Below are 21858 nucleotides of genomic sequence, written 5' to 3' on the forward strand. Positions count from 1 at the left end.
CTTGTGACCCTAAAGTCACCTCTGTAACCTCTGCTTACAGAAACACTATTATCAGGCATGAGCCTCCACTCCTGGCAAACTTTAAATATTTTCTACTGAAAGAATCCCTGGGAGTCCTGTACAAACTGACTGTTAAAAGCACTGGGAGTCCTGCTGTCCTACAACTGCACAGGCAGCTTTGCCAAGAGCCCGGTTGGCAAAGCAGCAGAAAAACGACCAACAGGAAGGAAGGAAGGAAGGAAGGAAGGAAGGAAGGAAGGAAGGAAGGAAGGAAGACCAATGCCAACTTGAACTTATGGGATTTTTTTTAATTTATTTTTGTGGGTTTTAAACTTTTAAACATTTTGTTTTTACAGGCTATTGTACCCGTTGCTAAAGCTGCTGATTCTGCCATAAAACTAGAACAGAAATTTCCCAGAAGTGTAGTCAGTTCCTCAACTGCCCGCCCACCTGCCTCCCAACCAACATTGCATTTGCAGCAGCAGCAACAGACTCCTGCTGACAGAGTCTGGCACGCAGCTACACGGGTCTGACCAAGGAATGAAGAAGCCAGGAGTCCACTGACCATTGGAATCGCCCTGTACAACACGGCCTGCTCTGCAGTTTGGTCCACTCTGGCAGCACTTTAACCATAGAGGTCGTCATCGTTGTCTTCACTGTATACGTTCCCACCACCGGCGCCTCCGGTGCCCTGGCTGGGTCCAGCACCACCCTGGTTACCTGATGGGAATCTGCAAAGAAGAGCCAGAGAAGAGCAGCTGTTGAATACCTTCCACGGAGCAGGAGGCCATCAAGGCTGCTTGGGGTAAGCCACAGCCACCTTCTTCCCCATGACCAGTTCTCCCTTCGCAGCTGTGGCTCAAAAGTCTCAAATTACCTGACCTGTCAAAGTGGCCCTCAACAGCTGGCCACTTCTGGGTCTGGCCCTCTGGCCAGATCCAGTTCCCCACCTTCGCTGTGGCACAGAAATGCATGGCAGACACCCTACCTCAAAGTGTCCTCTCAGAGCCCTCTGGGTTTCTGGCTCTCTGGCCAAGCGTCAAGACATCACATGTCCTGTATGCTTCATCCCATTTTACACCTTGCTGTGGAAGGAGGAGCCACACAAATGGGTTCCCCCTCTGCTCAGTTCCATGCAGGCCCTTCACTCTGTCGTGAAGGCACAGAGCTACAAGGGACACCTCAGGATGACAGGGATTCTGGGTAGCAACAGGGAGGGGAGGGGATACAGCAGCAGTGCTGGGCTACAGAGGGAAGAGATCTACAAACAGATCCAGTCCCCTCTCACTAAACTCTAAGTACCAAGCAGCTTAAACCTGCACAACAGTCATGCCATTTTGGTAAAAAAATAAATAAAGGTTAATTCACGGATTCCCATAAACATACTCTTCCAAAAGCTGCAAATATCATATTGATAAGGGGGGGGGGACCCAACACCTCGTACTGGGGAAACACAAGTAGCGATGGCAATCACTGCATTCCTCGTCCCGTCTAATGGGAGCTGTAAGGCAAGATAGGTTTTGGAATGTGGACAGCACTTTTCTGACAGCAGGTACTGTGCAAAGGCCCAGTAGGAAAAGCAGCTCTGTACACCACAGAACCACAAGTTGCACATTTTTGACACCAGCTGTGGTGGACCTCTTTTGGACCTCTCCAAAAACCCAGGGTCATAAATGAAGTCCCATGTAATATGAAGAGCTACTAAGAGGGAGGACACAAAGTCCATGCCAAGATGCTCTGCTCACCTGAAGCTACCAAAGCCGCGGCTCTGCTGAAGGGTCTGTGCAAACATCTCATATTTGCGGATATCGTTGTCGCTGACTGAGCGGCGGGCGAAGCGCATGGCCTCCTCAAAGTGATCACGCCGGATCTCAGGGACTGGGTCATCCTCCTCCACTTCCTAAACCGGCAAAGTCACAGTTAGGAGCACAAGGTGCCACCAACAGCCACGGTCAACCCCCCCTTCCCACCCCAAGAGTTAATATCCACCACAAGTCCAAAGACACTCACCATGGCAGAAGGGTTGGTCTGCCTCTCCCTCTCCCGCCTGATCTCATTCTCAATAGACTCCCGGATGGCCAGCTTACAGGCCCGCTGGCAAATTTCGGTTAAATCGGCTCCTGAAAAGCCATTGGTCATCTTCGCCAGAAAATCCAGGTCCACGTCCTGAGGAAACACGGGAGGTCCCACATTAATTTATAAAGCCAACTTATCCCCTGCCCTTCCAATGCATTTCCATCATGCAGGGCAGTGTATGACAGCAAGGAAAAACAAAAGCACCGCATAAAAAGAAATAAAACTGCGTAAAACAACAGCAACAAAAAACAGGCGCAGCAGATAAAAACAAACATTTTAAAATGAGGTTTACTACATAAAACAGAAATCAATTGCCTAGTAAGACAAATGTTTGTCAGAACAAAGTAACTTTAATCAGTTGTCAGGAAGGGTTGGACTAGATGACCCTTGGGTACCTCCCAACTCTTAAGATTCTATGAACTGTGAGATGGTGAATTTCTTTTTTTAATGATATCCCATCCTTCACTCTAATGCAAATTAATTTTTCTTTTCCCACCATGAAGAATTGGCAAGCAAATATTTCAATGCATCTTGATTAAAAACTGGAGGGGCGTCAGAAGGCTAAATAAAGTTGCGTCATGGTCCAAGTCATGACCTCTGATCTCTGCAGGACTCCTAAGTTCTCTGCAGACACAAAAAGTGACATTTATCTGTACCCCACCCCCCACAGCATTCCTGTCAGTCCCAAACCTGCCTTGGCAACAGGCGATTTCCTCAGGTTGGCCTTGAGAATGGCCACACGAGACTTCTCATCAGGCAGTGGGATGTAGATCAGCTGGTCCAGGCGCCCAGGGCGCAGGATGGCGGGATCAATGATGTCCGGCCGGTTAGTGGCGCCAATGATGAAAACGTTCTTTTTGGTTGACATGCCGTCCATCTCTGTTAGGATCTGGTTGATGACTCTGTCTGCGGCGCCACCACCATCCCCTATGTTCCCACCACGGGCCTTTGCAATGGAGTCCAGCTCATCAAAGAACAGCACACAGGGAGCTGCTTGGCGGGCCTGCGTGGAGGAAGGATGCTTGGTCAGACCTCAAAACATGCAAGCACTGGGAAACCAACTCGCCAGACCTGGCATGGAAATGCCAGTGTGAAAAGGGGCCACCCTACAGGGGAAATCCAGCACGGAGAGCTGTACCTTGTCAAAGATCTCCCGCACGTTGGCCTCGGACTCTCCAAACCACATGGTGAGCAGTTCTGGACCCTTGATAGAGATGAAGTTGGCCTGGCATTCGTTGGCAATGGCTTTGGCCAGCAGGGTCTTTCCACAGCCAGGAGGCCCATAGAACAACACCCCTTTGGAGGGGGTCATGCCAAACTTAAGGAATTTGTCAGGATGCTCTACTGGATACTGTGGAAGGAAGAAGATCAGTATCAGCCCCACAAGGTTAAAGGGAAGGGAGGAGAGAACATCCTGAGCTCAGAGCCTCGCCACACTGTGTGGCCGTGGAGCACTTGGGAAGGGCTCTGTAGTAGCAAGCAATGCTTCACTGAGCCACAGAGAGGCAGAGGTGCAACATCCGCTCAGAGTTGGACATCTGTTCTTTCCTCACACATGCTGCTGCTGCTGCTACTTCTTCTTACAGAAGAGCCTGGGAGTATAAGCCGGCATCCCCTCACCTACTGGATGAGCACAAGCTGGTGACCCTGGTAAAAAGGCCTGGGGGTCAGCAGATTGAGGATTTTATGGCGTCATGGTTGTTAATCTCACCACAAACGCACGACCCAAAATTATATAACTGATGCTTACACTGGAGCAGCCATATGGTGCCAAACATAAATGACATACAAGTAATGCTGTGACTGAAAACAATCCAGCTTAAAAGCTCAGAGAAAGTGAGATCTTCTGTTCTGAAGTCAGCCATGAGAGCGCTACCCCCAGGATCCTAAAGGAACATCGCCAGCTGCGTTTGTAAATGCAGAGAAAGTACATAAGCCACGTTCCTTGGCAAGTATGTGGCCCTAAACCTGCAGGTCTCATTACAGGGCTCTGAGTTTTGTAAAAAGACTTGGCAGGCATTAGAAACAGAACCATTCAAGCAAGATACACTTAAACAGCCAAGAGAACAGAGAAGGCTTATGCGACAGTGGGGCCTCCCTGTTCAGTAACTGGAAGGGTGTGCAAGAGCTATGTGCAGGCCTTAGTCAGGACTACCTCCTACACTTTTAACCAAGAAACAGTAGAAGTTCAAAGAACATCTGGTTAGCAGGCTCGCCCCCCCCCCAATATCCTGCCAATGTAGCATCTATTTATATTTAAAGAACGATTTATATTTTCCTATGCAAAAGAGTGACTGATAACCAATGCTGCTGCCTATGACTAGGCCCTCAGCTTGGTCTAATGATGGTAACTGGGAGTCTGACATCAACAGCCTCACCTGTACAAGCTCCTGCAGTTCTCGCTTGACGTCTTCCAAGCCTCCAATGTCTTGCCAAGTAACTTGTGGCACTTCTACCACTGTCTCGCGCAGGGCTGAGGGGTTGCTCTGGCTCAGGGCCCACTGCAAGGAGAGGTGGAAAGAGGTGGTTCATTGACACATGCACAATTTGCCGGCATGATCCCCCACACCCAGAGAGAGAAGACATGGACGCATCCCCCTTACCCTGAAGTCATCCATGGTCACAGCCAACGAGTTCATCACTTCAGCATCGATGGTCTCATCCTCAAGGTCGATGAGATCCATCTTCTTCCGGATGGCCTGAAGAGCTGCCTCTGAGCACAAAGCAGCCAAGTCTGCACCCACGTGGCCGTGGGTCTCATTAGCCACCTGAAGCAAGGGAAGAAGAAGCAGGAGTAAGCAGGTGCTCCAAGCGGCAGTTCCTTGAGGAAAAGGAACCCAGCTGCTCCAACCACTCAAGAAGACCCCAAAAATCATGACGCTTGTGAGCCTTATCACATAGGGGCAAGAAAAGAAACCAACGAACCTGTTCCAGATCAACATCATCAGCCAGCTTCATGTTCTTGGTGTGAATCTGCAAGATCTCCAGGCGGCCAGTAGCATCAGGAATGCCAATGTCCACCTCCCTATCAAAGCGACCTGCGGGGCACCAATATCAACACTGACATTTGCTTCTGTACTTTCGTCACTCCCCCATGCACAAAGGCCACCAAGGCCAAGCCCCCATGCGGCAGAACAGCAAAATGGGAGCATTGGGTGTTAAAAAGACCTCAGGGAAACACAACAGTTAATGGACATTCCCCACAAGGTAACAAGGTGATGTTTAACAAGTGAAGCAGCTTTATCTCAGCAGTGTGCTTTCAGGCTGTGTTTGTATGAATATTGACTTGAAAAGAAACTCCACTCAATTTCAGAGAATATGTGTTTTAAAACCAAAGTAAGAAAAGAGGCCTCTTTCAGTAAAAAAGAAAGAAAAAGGAAGTTACTTGATCCAACTTGTTAAATTAGCTGCCATTAACACTCCACAGACACCCTGTCCCAAGCATAATTACATACATTTTAAAGAGAAGGTTAATGGGGTCAATGTTACTTATCCTGCTTTCCACATTCTCTCATATTTATCAGAGGAAGGCTAGTTTTGTTTTTGTTTTTTAAAGGGTCAAGTTTAGCCTTCCTTAATATGCTGTTTTTCTACATAGCAGCAATCACACATGAAAATCCCCAGGTGCAGCTAGAAGTGAAATGGTTTTTTTTATTCATTTCTGCTGCATATATGAACTAGGCAAGAGTCTCAGTTGGATGGTGGGCCAATCAGCTCTCTGGTTAGAGAATGGTACTGATAACACCAAGGTTGCAGGTTCAATCCCATACGGGACAGCTGCATATTCCTGCATTGCAGGGGGTTGGACTAGATGACCCTCAGGGTCCCTTCCAGCTTGACAATGCTACACTGCTACGATTCCTCTCCTGTCACCACGTCTGTACCCTCACTATCATGTGAAAGTCTAAGCAAAGGAGAATTGTGATTTGCACAGTACACAGCTTTCCATTTTTAAGTGGCACTGGGAGTTTACAACCTGTACAAACCTGAAATTTCTCCCAGGGGCTAAGAATACTAATAAAGGAGACTGCACCGCATCCATGCTTTGTGCAGGTCTGCTCTAGTACTTAAGTTACCCACAGACTATTGCAAGTATTGAGCCAACATCTGCCACACTGTAACACCCTCACAACAGAACAAGCCTAGTTACCAAATCGCCGGAGTGCTGGATCAATGCTGTTGGGTCTGTTGGTAGCAGCCATTACAATCACATGCGCTCGCTGCTTCAGGCCATCCATAAGTGTAAGCAACTGAGACACAATGCGCCGTTCTACTTCGCCATGTGTCTGTGGAGAGAACAGCCGATAGTGTGAAGATCTGCTAGGAAAGCGCCCGATCCCAAGGCACAAGTTGGGGTACAGCTTCACCACCAGCCACCCTTTCCCCTGGCCACCAAAAAGCAAGCTTAAAAACCAAGTAGTAATTCTAGGGCAAACATGGGATCAAATGCAAACTGGAGGAAAATGCTGGCAACCCAACACTAACTCCTTTCTGTTGCAAGCTGCCCAAAGTGGCTGGGAAAACCAGTCAGATGGGAAGGGAACAAGTAATAAATTACTATTACTACTGTGGCAAGAATTCTTATCATCACCACCATCATCCTCATCATCTAGAATGGGTAGGTGTGCTGCCTAACCCTCCTCTCAGAAGGTCCATTTACAAAGCAGAAAACCTAACTGGGCCCAGCACTGAAGTGTAGCTCCTCTGCCATGCAAATCATAAGAACGCTAAGCTTCCTCACAATACCTGATTGCAGGAGACAGAACATTCGGTGAGCTTAAGTCCAGACTGAGGGCCTTCAACATGCCTTGGGACAGCCAAGCGCCACCTGCGCCCCAGCCTATCACTCACCACTTGCTCAAGCATCCCTTCTCCAAGTGCTCCATCAACGGATTGGCAGAAGACTCACCTTCTCTCTTTTTGGAGCAATGGCATCCAGCTCATCAATGAAGATGATTGCCGGAGCATTCTTCTCCGCTTCCTCAAAGGCCTTCCGCAGGTTGCTCTCTGACTCACCCGCCAACTTGCTCATAATCTCAGGCCCTGTGGGAAAATGGCAGTGTGTTACTTAAAGAGGAAGAAGGTGACAGCAGGCGCAAATGACAAACCCAAGTCACAGTCCTGTTTAAAGCAGCACTGCTGGTAGGAACCTGAGAAGAGGAAAACCAAAGAGACCCCAGCTTCATCTCATATATCAGGCAAGAGACCCCATCTTTCTAAATACAGCGGTCTTTAGCTTTGGCCTCAGAAATTAGCTAGAAGCAAGCAAGCTATATTAGTTTTGGCCTTCCCAGTAACCTTTTAACCCAGCTTGAATGGGGAAGAGCCAAAACTTTTGATTTGTCTGTTGCTTTTTCACCCTCCTGACTAATCTCCCATAAGCACTACATTGCAGTGGTCAGCAAAAGCTTTCAGAAGGCTGCTGGCACCAAACTCCCCTATCTCGTGACTATGTCCTTTTCTCTGACCAACGTTCGACACTCCCATTGTTCTAGGTGCATTTTGTAACAGGGAATTTCATCAGTGTGAGCAGTTTCTAGTTGTGGGTGCAGTACTGGGCCTACGATTTCAGATTAAAACAGCAGAATGGAAGGAAAGGAGGATCTTTTTCTGCCTCCCCACTGCCAGCTACTCTCTTAAGAATATTAGGGGGGTGGGCAGGGGAAGGGCTAGACCATGTGAAAAATGAACATAGTATCTTAGCTGCAATTCATTCATTTCCAGCTTTGTATTCTTGTTTAAAAAAGGGGCACATAGACATTCTGTTGTCGCACCCATAACCTCGGTTTAAGGCGCCCTTTAGCTCCTAGCTTTCATATATCAGTTTCTAACTGTGGTACTGACCAAGTTAATAATCAGCAGAAAGAGCTAGAGAAATCCCCAAACATGCCACCACCCCCTTAGCCAGGTGACCAAGTTGGAACCAACGCATTTGAAATGTATAAATCTGTGTGATCCTTGCCGTGCAACCTTTGTACGTGATTTGGAACTCGATTTCCCCTGTATCTTCTGACTGCAGTCTGAATAAACCTTTTCTTTTTCCACCTGTGGTGTGATATTATTTGGCTCGTCACCCCAGTTGGACAGTTTGTCCATAACACTGTCCACGTGGCACTCAAACTCCTTTCCAACCCAACACCTGAGCTGATCAACAGTGGCAGCCCCAAACTGCCAATCTGGGAACCACTCCAGCTGCTCCGTATCCTGGCTTTCCATTTCTCCTCTCTGCCTTTCAATGACTCTATTAACATGCAACTATGGCTTAGTGTGAATGTGCAAGAGTGTAGATTCCCGGAGGGAAGATCATGGCTGCTTAGCTCCTCTCCCAGCCATGCTGCTGGTGCCGCCCTGCTGTGAGCTAAGCCAGGGATTGGATTGGCATGTTCTGTAAACCTAAGCTCACAGTTTGTCTCACTCCAGACATGCCACAAGCTGTAACCAAGGTCTATTCTTCTTTTACTGCTTGTGGTTTGTCTGAAACAAGACAACATGATAAGCCAAGCCATGGTTCAACTCACAAAAATGCAGCAGCAGACCAGACGGACAAAGTGGCTGCCATCTCCTGTCCGGGAGCCTGCACACACATGTCAAGTCATGGATTGGCTGAATGCTGTGTGTGAACTGAGCCAATGAACCTCTGCAGACTGATGCAGCTATTTTCGATTCAAAAATAGAGAGTAGACTCACCACTTTCTATTCACCTGAAATTGCACTGCATAGATCAAAGTACTTCCTTTAGGCTCCTCAAGGGGCAAGTGAGGTTTCCAAGGAGACAGGTTCTCTATTGACAACTGAGTTTGGCAAAGCCTTTCATAAACACCCAGCACCCAAGGGAAGAATAAGGATCCTCCCCTGAAGCAAGGCTGAGTTGAGATCTTATAACTGAAAATGGGCAGCTGTTTCCAAGAGTTTAGTACTATGTTCTGTTAAAGTGGTGCATTTTGATATATTGTTATATTTTATTTACTGCCTACATTGTAATTTTGAGCTGTTGCCCTACATTGTCAGTTGCATGGATAACATTTGCTATTTATTTAGGTTATTTTGAGGTCACCTAATAACTGAAGAGTCTGTGTCAGTTTCTAGACTGATAAGCATGTGCTCAATGCAGCACTCTTCTGGCCTTTATCCAGGATTTTACAGAACTCCCTTTAGTACTAATATCGAAAGGTGGAGGGAAACAGCTTCAAAGAAGGAGAGCACAGCAGGGGGGAGCTGCATATCACTACAAGCTGGCTAGGAAGCACAAGTATACCAAAAACTGCCCAAAAGCACCTGGCAGAAATACACAATATGATGCAGTCTCATCCAACAGAAAAAAGATACAAATACTGAAACTGAGATGTAATTTTAGCAAGGAATCCTCCATACTGAGAATTTAACTCTTGTGAAAGCTCTTGTCCACAAGGAAAGACATTTTTAAAACAGGATCTACTTGAAAGGCTCACTTGCTCTCCACCTCATTGCCTTTTGCTCAATATCAAGCTAACCATACAGCTGAAGGAGTCAACGTGAAGGTGAACATGACCACAGCAACTCAAACATGGTGACTTCAATGCACTTTACGGGGGGCTTCCCTTACACCTGATCCAGAAGCTGTAGTTAGTTTAGAAAGCTGCAGCACAGCTGCTGATAGTAGTAAGACCCTGTTAGCATATAATATCTCTGCTCAGAGATGGGCACTGATTACCAATTTGCTACAAGAACAAGTTCAAGGCATAGAGCCCGGTACAGTTTTGGGACCAGTTTACTTGCAGGATTACCTTACTCTAGAGGTGCCCGCTCAACCGCTTCGCTCTGTGGAACTGTCACTGTCATCAATGCTACATGAGACTCATTCCACAGTTGCAAGTAAGCGTGGCAGCATCTAGCCTTTGCAACTCCCTGCTTATGGACCAGGGGGATTATTGCATTGTCTGTTTTCATTTTTATTATGTATTATGTGCTTTTTATATTGTGATTTTATGTTGTGAATCACCCTCAGATCTGTGGTTATAAGGACGATATACAAATTTTAATGATGATGATGATGATGATGATGTGGGTGCCTTCACTACACTTTTCCAAAACTGGCTTAAAACACAAAGGAAAACCTATCCAGGCATGCAGAAGCTACATGTGCTTTAATCTGTTTTAGCTTACTGTCGATTTTAATTAAATACCGGTTTTAAATGTCTTTTATTGATAATTTTAATGGGTTTTTTTGTAAACCAATTTAAGGCTTTATCAAACACTATATAAACTTGGATAAATAAAACAAAAACCATGAAGCTGCTCCCAGGCACTCACCGTTGATGAGGAAGAAGAAAGCTCCAGTCTCATTAGCCACTGCTCGGGCAATCAAGGTCTTCCCAGTACCCGGTGGACCATACAGCAAGATTCCACGGGGAGGCTAGAGAAAGGCAGGTACGTTGCTTAGCATTTGAGGGTTAAATCCAAATTCTGGTAAAGACCAGCAGTGCTATCCAGAAAGCATCTGTGCAGTCTGGGATCAACCAGTACCATACATCGCCAGCTTGGCCCTAGGACCGTGGGTGCCTGGGGCTGCGCACGCCACAGGCACGCGTGAGTCTGACGTCGGCACACCCGCCGGAGTGTACACCTGACATCACATGTGCACATCAGCAAGGGTGCCGATGTCAGACCGCGTGCCTCCCGGCATAAACATTTGTGGCCAGTCCTGTAATGGGGAATGTTGTGGGGGCTGGAGCACCCACAGCCCCGCACACTCGGCACCTATGTACACCACAGAGGACTAAGCAAGGAAGGGCTGCTTTGCACCATCCTGATCTGTGCCTGGTCTGCTCTCCCAGTCAGCAAGAGCGTGTGGGTTTTCACTGCAGAACTTCGTTTGACCTGCATGGTTACCTGCCTGCAGGCAAATGTGACTGTGCTGACTGTAGCATGGGGCACTGCTTGATTGCTGGCTGGGTGAATGCAGACAGGGGATGATGCCAAAGGGATTCACCACCATTTAAGGAGCCACAGAGACAGGTGAATGCCCCCATCCCCATGGCCAGACATTGTGGAAGACAGTCCTGCGTCCCTCTCCCAGGGGGAGAGCCTGGCTGAGGGGAAGTTTGGTCTGCTGGGGTTCCCCCTTGCCCCCCGAGGGAGCGGCAGGGGGAGAAGAGTTGGGAGGGGATTTATCATCTTCCTTCTGACAGGGTGGGATGTGCATACACCCAGGCCTTAGTTTACTATCTGTGGCCCTGATCTCCCAGTTGTATACAGTGATGGAAGGTGGCACTCCTATTTGCCTGGGTGGGCAGGTGGCAATGAAGACGCTGCCTCAATTTTCACCTTCATTGTGATCTTCCAGTGCTTGCTAAAAACATTTTTGTTTGGACAAGCCTACCAACATATGCAGAATATTTATATGCATTTTAATCTGTCTCTAGGTTATTGCTGACTTTAATGACGATTTGAAAGCTTTAAACAGCTGCTTTTACTAACATTTTTGTTATTTTATTCTATTCGCAAAGTACCTTTGAGATTTTCTACAATCAAGGCATATACAGATTTTATTAAATATACAAATACACCAGCGCATGTTATCAGAACACTCTTGAAGCAGGGCTCTAGCATTCCTTAGTACATGCACACCCGAGCAGAAGCAGCACCTGCAGGACATGTTTGCTACCCACACAGAGTCCAACCCATCATGCGTGGGGCCAGATACTTACCTTCACACCAATAGCCTTAAAGAGAGCAGGGTGCCGGAGAGGCAGCTCAACCATTTCCTTGATCTGAGCCAACTGCTTTCGACAGCCTCCAATGTCATCATAGCCCACTTCATTCAGGGACTCCTCTTCATCCTGGCATGTTTTCAAGGGACAGAGAATAAATGCACTGAGGACCTCATGGTCAAAGCAGTATGACAACTATATCTGATAAATTCAGAAATGCTACGTCCCAAGCATACTATATTTTTATGAGCTAACTCATAAAAGGACTTAAGGACCAAGATCCAGTCAAGTTGGATGAGTGCTTATTTGTGGCTCAGGACCACAATACCTCAAGGACGTCTTCTCTACATATGAACTCAGACCCTGCAAGCATCACTGGAAGCTCTTCTTCATGTACCTCCTCCACGAGAGGTCTGGAGGGTGGCAGCATGAGAACGGGCCTTTTCAGTGGTGGCTCTCCATTTGTGGAATGCTCTCCCCAGGGAGATGTGCCTAGTGCCTTCATTACATATCTTTCGGCACCAGGCAAAAGCCTCTCTCTTCAACAGGCGTTGAATGGGTTTGTGCAAGGGGAGGGTCTATTTATATTTGTTTTATTGTGTATTTCTTATTCTCATTTTGTACTTTCCTGTTGTTAACTGCCATGGGATCTTCAGATGAATGGTGGTATACAAATAACAACAACAACAACAACATTTTTTTCCCAACATGGCGCTTAGCCTATGTTATCAAACATTTTCTTTTCCTTCTAACAGACAGTATGTTAAAAACCAGCCGGTCACTATTCCAGATACCCATTTGGGTGGTATAGCACCCAAGGAAGTGATCTCATTCTACAGCCTTGTCCAGTTCATCCGTCATAGGAACATGTGCCAAAGCTACAATAACCACTTTAGCTGGGAATGGGAAATTCCTTCGACAGGAACATAGCACACGGCTGCTTTGGTATTCAACAGCTCTGCCTTCCTTCCCAGAGGGGGACTTTCACTCCACGAACCAAATAGCAGACAGTGTTTTTAATCCTCAACTTTGTTTCCCCACCACACTGCTTACGGCCCACTCCAAGTCACAGAATGAGAGCTGTGGAAGAGGCCTGCTCAACTCACCTCTCGTTTGATAGGCTCTCCCTCACAGTGAATCACGGTGTCTGGAGCTACTATGCAGTATGGGCTGGGGTCTGTCTCCACCACTTTGAACTCGACTGCACGCATCCCTCCACGCACAAGGAAGATGTCCCCTGAAATTATCAGCATATTAATGAGGGTCAAGACACCAGCCACCTCCAAAACAAGTACTCTCAAGAGTTGTAACAGTTCCCCATCCCTCTACTTAAGAAAGCTCAGAACTGAGGGAGCAGCTGCAGGTTTCCTGAGGAGATGCTTCCTTTACTATAGACTCACAGTTTAGGACAAAGTCACAGTGGCACTAGTGGCTCTGGGAACTTCCCCAAAGGGAACAGGAATGGAGGATGTTGCTACTAGGAGAAGCGGCAAGCCAGCCTGTCCACTACTACCAGGGGGGAGGGGGGCAGAACTGCACGGTCTCGCCTCACTCGACTGAATAGGGCCTACAGAACTGTCAAGTTGGCTACACACCAGAGAAGCTCAAAACAAGGCCCCTTTGCTCTTGGCTACTTCTCAATGCTTCACAATCAAAAGACCCTCTAGACTTACAGTGTAGACACTGACAGCTGTTTCAAACAGCAAATAGTGGTCTAGAGGCAGTTTCTGCAACACCACTGTTCACTGCACCTGGCAGGAAGCCACAGACTTTCATTTGGGGCAAAACAGAACTGGGAAAATTTAGTCAAAGACACCAGCTCACAAGCAACCCAAATAAAAGTTTATAGTCTTGGACTGAAACTGTTCAGATGTTTTGGACTCCAGCTCTCATGATCCCTGACCATGCTTTGCCACCTGAAAAATTCAGGATGGCATAAAAATGTTGTAATATGAGTGTCCAGCAGCTGCGAACAAGCAGCTCGATGTTTACATCGCATGATGTGTCTGAGCGTGGGACAGGAAGTTCAAAGCTCTTCTCAGAGTTGTGTTCTCAGTGTAGCATGAGATCTTCCTGTTGTTCCTGTACAGGGGGAGTTAGTCAGTTGTGCAGAGGCTTCTGAAAGAGAAGTCATGTTTCGTGCAGTGTACAGTCCAGGAATAAAGTAGAACGAAATCGACTACTTTTCAGACTGTTTTTCTTTCTCCTGCTGGCATGCGAGGGAGAAGGGAGTGTGCATCTCTCAAGAGGGAGGTGTCGCTTATTGAAGACCTCCCTGGTCTGTCTGGAAACCAGCCAAGGTAGATCATCAGCAACAGACCCCGAGTGCCTGGGAAGAGGAGTCAGCCTTTCCCGAGGGGGCCAGTTTCCAACAAAAAATGCAATTAATAGAATAATAAACATGGATTGACCGCAGGTTGAAGAAAGCTTGTCTGAAGTAGTCTCCACAGCAGCTTCTCTGCTGGTTTAGTGCCCTTACCTTTTCTGATGGGTCTGTATGCTTCCAGGAAGTATGGCTTGAGGTACACCTCAAACAGGTTCCCTGTGATCCCTTCCACTGTGTCATCAATGGGCAGCACATGGATGCGCTTGCCATACTTCACATCTGGACAAGGCTGGATGCTGGAAAGAAAGAAGGTGCCTTTGTGACCCTGAAGTGGCCCCCAATTTGCAAACTAGAAACATGTACAAGAAACTTCCCAGTCTCAATGAAAAGGACAGGGCAGTCAGCTACCTTTTCCCTTCCTTCAGACTTCCTATTCATTTCCAACTTTTCAATGGTGGACTTAGGAACATAGGAATCTCTCTCATCCAGTCAGGACAAGGGGACATCTAGCTTGGTATTGTCTACATTGACGAGCAGCAGCTCTCCGGAGTTTCAGGCAGGCAATCTTTCTCAGCCCGACCCGGAGATGCTAGTGACTGAACCCGGGACCTTCTACGGGCAAAGCAGATGCCCAATCACTCAGCTACAGACCGTCACTGTCATTTCCCCTTCCATCCAGGAATGATCTTAGCTCAGGGGTACACTATCTGCTCTGCATGTAGAAGGTCAAGACCAAGTATCTCCAGGAAGGGCTGGGAGAGGCCCCCACCCAAAACCCTGTAGAACAACTGCTCACCAGCTCACTTAATAAGGAGTTACATGGTCCAGCGGTCTGTCTCGTAATAAGGCAGCTTCCTAGCCAATTGGTTTTCTGCCCCACCCCGGCCTCCAGCTCTTCCGACTTTTTCTTTCAATTTCCTTCTCTCCCCCACCCTCTGCAAAAGGACTGGAACAAAATGCTTCAAACTCTACAGCATAATTTTTAGAAATGTCAATATTGACATAATTTTTTCCAAGTGAAGAACATTATGATAATAAGAACCCCAGAACTCATGATAAAAGGAATTCCAGAGACTCCACTTTTACATAGGTACACCGGTTTAATGAGATAAGAATATGAGGCAGCTTCAGCAGGCAATTTGTTTTGGAGTGAGGCAATTTGTTTTGCAATGTCAATTTAAAGGGGACATTGTTTACCCCCAAATGGAGTAAGTGTCTCCATAGGTCACAGACTATTCAAAGCATGCCATTTCATGTCATTCCCTAGCCCTACCACAGGCTCCTTTCCTCTTAGCAGGGAACACAGAAGTTAGCTTCTCGGAAGTTTTCCTGTTCAACTCTTTCCACATATTAGCCACAGGCTTACTGACCAAATTAACTCTGTGTGTTTAACAGGACATGCAGACCTCACCTGATCACGTCTCCAAGGCGCACCCTCAGATTGTTGCGAACAACCCTGTTCATGCGGATTTTCTCATCAGAGCAGGTGTCATCAGACAGGACGATGCACACTGCCTCTCTCCTCTTCTTCCCTTTCAGCAGGACTGTATCTCCCCTAAACAGCTGCAATTCATCCATTTTGGCCTGAAAACAGTAAGTGTGAGAAAGCAGGTCCCCAACTGAATTTTAAAAACAAATCGGTATATTAATTCTGCTGATCTGAAATTGACTACAACTGGTAATGTAGTAGTTTGATAAAAGCATCCAGTTAAGAACAAAATATTAATCAGCAGAAGGGATACAAGGCAGAATAAAGGCAAATTTAGGAGAAAGAGTGTCCTGTTGGGAAAACCCACAGGTACATGATTGTAACCGTGTGGGGGTGTTAGATATGATGTAAAGCCTCTTCCTGAAAACCCACTGAGCCACTAACAGTCAGAATAGGCAATACAAATAGCCTGTTCAGAGACGGCTTCCTCCGTTCTGTGTCAGTCAAAGAGTCACCAACAAATTGCACATCTCAGTGATATAGTTCTCTATTGATATGTTGAGCACACCTGTGACAGTGACACAACACTGTTGTCCTCGTTGATTGCTTCATCAACAATTAGCCGATTGGGCCTGTTCTTCTGCTTGAGAATTGCAGTTGACAGGTCATCAGCCTTGGAACTGTAATAAGAGAAGACAAGAGTTGCTGGGAGCACAGGAGACGGAGCCACACCCTTCTCCAACCATCGGCATTCTATGCTTCTTTGTTACGTTTTCTCTCAGGCAAACCCTAGTTGAAAGGCAAGTACAACATTCTATGCAACAAAATTCACAACAAGTAACAATGTGAGTGCAAGGTGTTCTCCCACAATGCCCTCTGCTCTGTTTTCTACTGAGCAGTTATAGATCAGAAGAATTCAAAAACCACTTACCATTGAGAAAAAGAAAGAAAGCAATGTGGCAAACAACCCACATAAAAAGAGCCCCCCCCCAATTAAGTGACAGTCGCTAGGCAAATCTTGACACTTATTCTGTCAAAATGTTTGTGTACACTTCCCAGAAGATGCCCAAGCTTAGTCTGAATCAGAACACTAAAGAGAGGGGAGGAACTAAAGGGTGTACAATAGCCAAAGTCCTTCTGTAAGCCCTCAACATTTCATTTCCCACATGGAGGTCAAAATTCAACACAGATTAATTGCTCAAACCATTTAAGGTTCTGTGAGCTAAAACCAGCACCTGACTTGTGCCCTGGAAGTGCAGCTGCTGCAGCAATAACACTGCTACATCAAGCTCCCTAACAACCCCAAAGTACAGGCACAGAGAGGGTCCCACGAACATTTCAAGGTTGACAGTTGGGGAAGTTGGACCCCATCGATTAAGCCTTGGTGGGTCATAAACCTTGTCAGTCAAAACTGCCACAAGTCCCCTTTACCATCACCTGCAGGCAACCTCCCTGGCCAGATACAGAGCAAAATCAAAGACTTGATAACCTAGAGCCCTGAAGGATCACACAGGAAAGGTTCTAAGAAGTTGAAGAGCAGCCCTAGCCCATCACTTGCTGCTCTACAAACACTTCCACTAGGAAGAGGCAGAATCACTGAAGAGTCTCTTACAATATCCAGTTTGCAGTCCAAATTGTCCAAGGGTTGTTTTTTTAAAAACTAAGCAAGAACTTCAACACAAGTCTGAGAATTTGTTGAACTGAAGGAGGCCTAGGTAACAGTTTCATTAGCTCATCAGTTCCACCCTTAAGCTGGAAACTGACACATCATAGCTTTATATTGCCAAAAACGAAAGTGAAACTGATCGTTTCTTTTGCAAAGTTGAAGCAGAAAATACATGAATGGTATGAAAATGGGAGTTCAAGTATTTTGTTCCCTGGCAGATATACTTATAGGCAAAGACTAATAGAAGAAAACTCCTAAGAAACTCATGACAGGATAGTGTGAAATGAGCGAGCCTACTGGAAGTGACTGGTAGATGCTTTGCAGGATGCCAAATAGGAGACCAAGCCAACCCTCCTAAATCTGCCTTCAATGATATGCAGCAATTGAGGAAATACAGATGCGTTTACACCAGTTAAGGCTGACAACTAAGATGAAGAACAACTGTTATGGTACCAGCAAACCGAAACTTGGAGGAGGGTGAGATGGAGCCTGGGACCAACTTTCTAGAACTAGAGAGAAGCCAGATATTGTTCAGGCAACCTAAAGTGCTCAAGTGTGATGCAGTCAAGTAATGCAATGTGGGGGTTTTCCTCCACCATCATATTTTGGCGGGGAACATGCCATTATTAGACACAAGTTGCTTCATAAAATTGTCAGTCATATGATGAATAGAAATAATGCAATTCAAACTAAGCAAGTGGAATGGATTAAGTATCAGTCAGCCCTAAAAAGGTTGTAATCGATCCCCCCCCCACCCCCCGTTGCATACCCCTGGAAAGCCCAGCTTCTCAGGTATGTTAAACAGTTTTCAGTGCCTTCAAGTTTTATCACCTCTAAATAATGAAAGGGAATAGCTTAAATGAGCGGGCATATCTTGAAACATAATCAGTCTGCACATCTTAAAAAGCTTAATTCCAGTAAACTAATTTTGACGTAAAGTATTGAATCTGCTTTGGGGTAACATTTAAGTACTCTAACTGCACTCTTCTAATGTTTTTCAGTTCATTTACTTTGGGCTATTGGAAAAAAATTAATATTTATCCACAGTTGGCTGTACCAATCTAGGTCACTTCCAGTGGAAGACAGTCCTCCAACAGAACATCCAAAAATTGAAAACCGAAGAAAACACAAAGGTGAATAAGCAAGCATTGTGCCAATGAAGTTTCAAATAACAGCATGGTGGCTACTACTTTCTTAGAACCAGGCCATCAAGATTCCTGACAGATCTTCAGGAAGATACTTGGCTAGAGGAAATACTAGAAAGCCAAGGGATCAGTTAGCTCTACCACAGAAGACACTTCATTTGGAATTTTAACTGCAAGCAGACTATGGAGGAAGAGATCTGTTGTTTCACAGCTAACCGGAAAGTTGGTTCTTACAAGCTGCTGTAACTGCATTAAAAATGGAAGGAAGGATCTCAGCAATGACACCTGTGAATTTCAAGCAGCTGGTCTTGCCTCAACCATGTCACCTGAGAACAACCAGGTTAAAAGAAAAACAAATCAGCTTCAGCCAACAAAAGGAAGATGAAACCTAGATTTGCAAATAATAATTTGTGAAGGTTCAGGAAATTTTCTAGGCAACAAAGCTAGTAGGAAAGGGTTCAGCTGTCTGTTTACTATTAGTTAAGAAAAAAGCTAAAAACTGTTAAGATTCATTTATTTCGAGGCCTGTATGTTTAAGTAGCTGAACCAATACTTGTACTTTTGACTGGAAACCAGGGAATTCCTCAGGAAGAAAATACTCAAGCATCTACCTACCTGCCAATTATCTTCCTGCTCTCATGCAAAGTCATCCAGACATACTTTACAAGGTTTTAAAAAGGAAGTTGCTGGCAAGGCTCCTTTCACCTCACAATGTTTGCCAAGTTGAGAAGCACCCAGTGATGCAAAATTAATTCCAATACTGATTAGTTAAAGAGTCCTTGTGAACTCAGTGCCCCCAAACTTATCTATTTCAGCCATCAGATTTTTTTAATGTAGCCGAATTAGAAGAAGCAAGAACAAGACTTCTATTGTTATCACTTTTTAAAGAGAGTGCTGTTTTCATACAAGTGTGTTTTTAGGATGTGAAACGGGCCCATAGTTCATAGGAGCACAAAATACCCAGATTCAATCCCTGACATCTCCAGGTAAAGCTGAGAAGACTTCATGCTTGAAAGCCTAAAGAGCTGCTGCCAGTCAGCTCAATACTGAGATAGATGGGCCAATAGTAAGAAACAACTTTGGCTATTGTTGGACTGTCCCACCACCCCACTTCCCAGCAGCTGCTTCAATATTCCTGTTTTTAAAAGGGCATGAGGTTTTTTTGCTGCATAACATCAGAAAGCCAAATCAGAGTGAGGGCATGAAGCAGTTTGCTCAGAGCAGACTTTGTACTAACCCCACAAAGTCAATTAGTTGTTGTGACATCATGCCAAGTAAGAAAACAATGCTTCCAGACCTTCCTGTTGATTGGCAATTGCTATTCATATTGGAGGAAATCTCCCCCCACCCCCAAAAATGGACAGTACATTTTTGCAAGGTGACAAATGTTTTGTGAAATGCCGTTTCTGTTGTCACTTAACCATGACTGTTTCTCACTTCTCCCGGCATAGCTGTTGAGAGCTCTTTAAGACAGAAATTTTTAAAATTATCCTAAGCATTTAGTTACTCTACCAACAGCATAAGACCAGCTTGTTGGTCCTAACATGTTTCCCTCTGATAGCCAGTGGAGCTCAAGCCAAAATGGAAGAGCCTAATCAGCAAGTGATGTGCAAATTGGTTTTATTTCCATTCCTTGTTCACTTGAGAGTTAAGACCAGGAAGTGGTGAACCTAAGGAGTCCTTCTCTAGCTGGTATCACATGACCAATGCTTTGTGGCTTCCATATGACAAGATGGCTGCCACAGCTAAGAATTCCTACTGAAGCACACCAGCACGCTACCTTGCTTACTAGCGAGAAAATCCCACGAGGCAGTGTGTTTTGCTAAGCGGAGCAGGTGCAAGTTTAGCAGCCACAATTCTCCCTGGGAACAATGGGCGGGGGTGACCAACTTGAGCACCTACTCTTACTGAGCCAGCCACGTGAGAGGGGACTTGGCTTGGAAGTACCTAAGGGCAGCCAGGCCAGTTACCCTGGCGTAATGCACTGGGGAGAAAGAGAGCAGCTGCCCAGGAGCCTCGGAGGTCAGCGGGCGAAGCATTCTCGCCAGTGTGGCTTGAGGATCCGTCGAGAACCATAGAAGCATCTGGCCTGCAACTTGGCAGCATGTGGGAGAAGGGACCCCTCGCCCATATCTGACAAGTGTGAATCTAAAGGCCCTCGTTTCTTATTCAAGAGGCTTCTTTAATAGAATAATAAGGAACTCTTTAATAACCAGTGGAACCCCAAGGGCTCCTTGCTGCTGCTGGTCTTCTCCTTTCTGGGGAGGCCCCTTCCTCTTCCTCCTCCTCTTCCTCCTCCTCCTCCTCCGTGATTCAGCAAGCCTTCGGGGGAGCCACGTTCAGAAGCTGCCCGGCGACGCCCCCTGAGCCGGCAGATCCAGCCAGGGCGGCCCTGGAGGCGCCTGGCGGGGGGAGGCGGCGCTGGATCCGCCGGGGAAGGGAGCCCCCCAGCCCCCGGGCCAAGAGGCCTCTCTCTCCGCCTCTCCCCTCCCAGCGCCGGCCCAGGAGGCGGCGGGTGACTCGGCAGAACGGGCGGAGCAGGAAGTGGCCTCGCCGAGAAGGAAGCGCCGCCTCCCTCCGGCTCCCTCCCCCCCCCCGGCGCCCGGGGGCTTCACGCCCCCCCCGGACCCCCCCCCCACAGAAAGACCCCCTCGAGGGGGAGGGGGAGGCCAGGAAGGAGCCGGCGCCCCCTCCCCGCGAGGAAATGATGGCGCCCCCTCCCCCCTCAGGGCTAAAAGGCTTGGGGGGGGGGGAGGGAGAAATGGCGGCGGCTGAGGGAGGGGGAAACGGGGGGGCCTTTTCTGTCTCCTCAGTCCGCCGCCCGCCCCCCGTTCCAGGCCTGGTAGGAGCGCGGGGTGGGGGAGCGAAGGAGGCGGCGAGGCCTTCCTCCTCAGACCGGGGGGGGGGCGCCTCCTGTCAGGCGGGTCTCCTCTCCTCCCCCCCGGCGTGAGACTCACTCGGCTCCCGAGGCCATGGCGGCAGGGCTCGGCTGCAGGGGTCTCGAAGGGTGGCTCGGCCTGGGCGCCGCGCTCGCTCGCTCTCTGCTGGCTCTCTCCTCCCTCGCTCTCTCGCTCTCTCGCTCGCTTTCCCCTCACGGATCAACGCCGACTCATCGGGAGTGACGCTCCGCCCGGCGTGCTAGGCCGCGCTCTGCCTAGCAACAGGTGCCGCAGCGGCCAATCGGAAAAAAGGAAACCGGCCCCGCTCGGCCAATCCGAAGGAGGGGCGGGGAAAAAAAGCCGCAAAGCTGCCGGACCCGGAGGTTGGAGGAAGGGGGGGGGTCATCCGGGTAGCGCATTCCGCCGGGGACGGGCGGACCAATCGGAAAAATCCCTCGATGCGAAAGGGAGGGGGGAATAAAGGCGTCTGTGGGGGGGGGGGGAGCGCCGCCCGGATTCCTTTTCTGCCTGGCAACGCAGCGCGGATTGGGTGGAGCCCCCGAGAGCGACGGGCGCGCTGCAGCCAGTCGCAACGTGACAAGTAGATGATTGGCGTGGCGGGGCAGCCAATGGGAGAGCGCGCGCCCC

General features: G+C 47.6%; 1 protein-coding gene across 1 annotated transcript; it reads right to left on the minus strand.

Annotated features, from left to right (window-relative positions):
- Positions 1-287: 287 nt before the first annotated feature.
- On the minus strand, positions 288-21426 carry VCP (valosin containing protein). Its single transcript, XM_081880862.1, has 17 exons — positions 21289-21426; positions 16089-16200; positions 15503-15675; positions 14245-14387; positions 12872-13002; positions 11763-11894; positions 10366-10468; positions 6986-7119; positions 6227-6362; positions 5002-5114; positions 4680-4844; positions 4455-4577; positions 3215-3427; positions 2771-3079; positions 2011-2166; positions 1746-1900; positions 288-731 (listed from the first exon to the last, which is right to left on the minus strand). Exons 1-17 carry the CDS (start codon positions 21303-21305, stop codon positions 626-628), a joined length of 2421 nt encoding a protein of 806 aa, XP_081736988.1. The 5' UTR covers positions 21306-21426; the 3' UTR covers positions 288-625.
- Positions 21427-21858: the final 432 nt, after the last annotated feature.

This window comes from Podarcis erhardii, assembly GCF_964252035.2.
Source record: "Podarcis erhardii genome assembly, chromosome: 11".
NCBI classification, from domain to species: Eukaryota; Metazoa; Chordata; class Lepidosauria; order Squamata; family Lacertidae; genus Podarcis; species Podarcis erhardii.

Excerpts from the sequence above, each read along its gene's own strand:
- VCP (XM_081880862.1), bottom strand. Across the intron at positions 11,895-12,871 it reads GAGAGCCTATCAAACGAGAG|GATGAAGAGGAGTCCCTGAA; the intron begins GTGAGTTGAGCA and ends AAAACATGCCAG. Across the intron at positions 10,469-11,762 it reads TTAAGGCTATTGGTGTGAAG|CCTCCCCGTGGAATCTTGCT; the intron begins GTAAGTATCTGG and ends GCCTTTCTCTAG.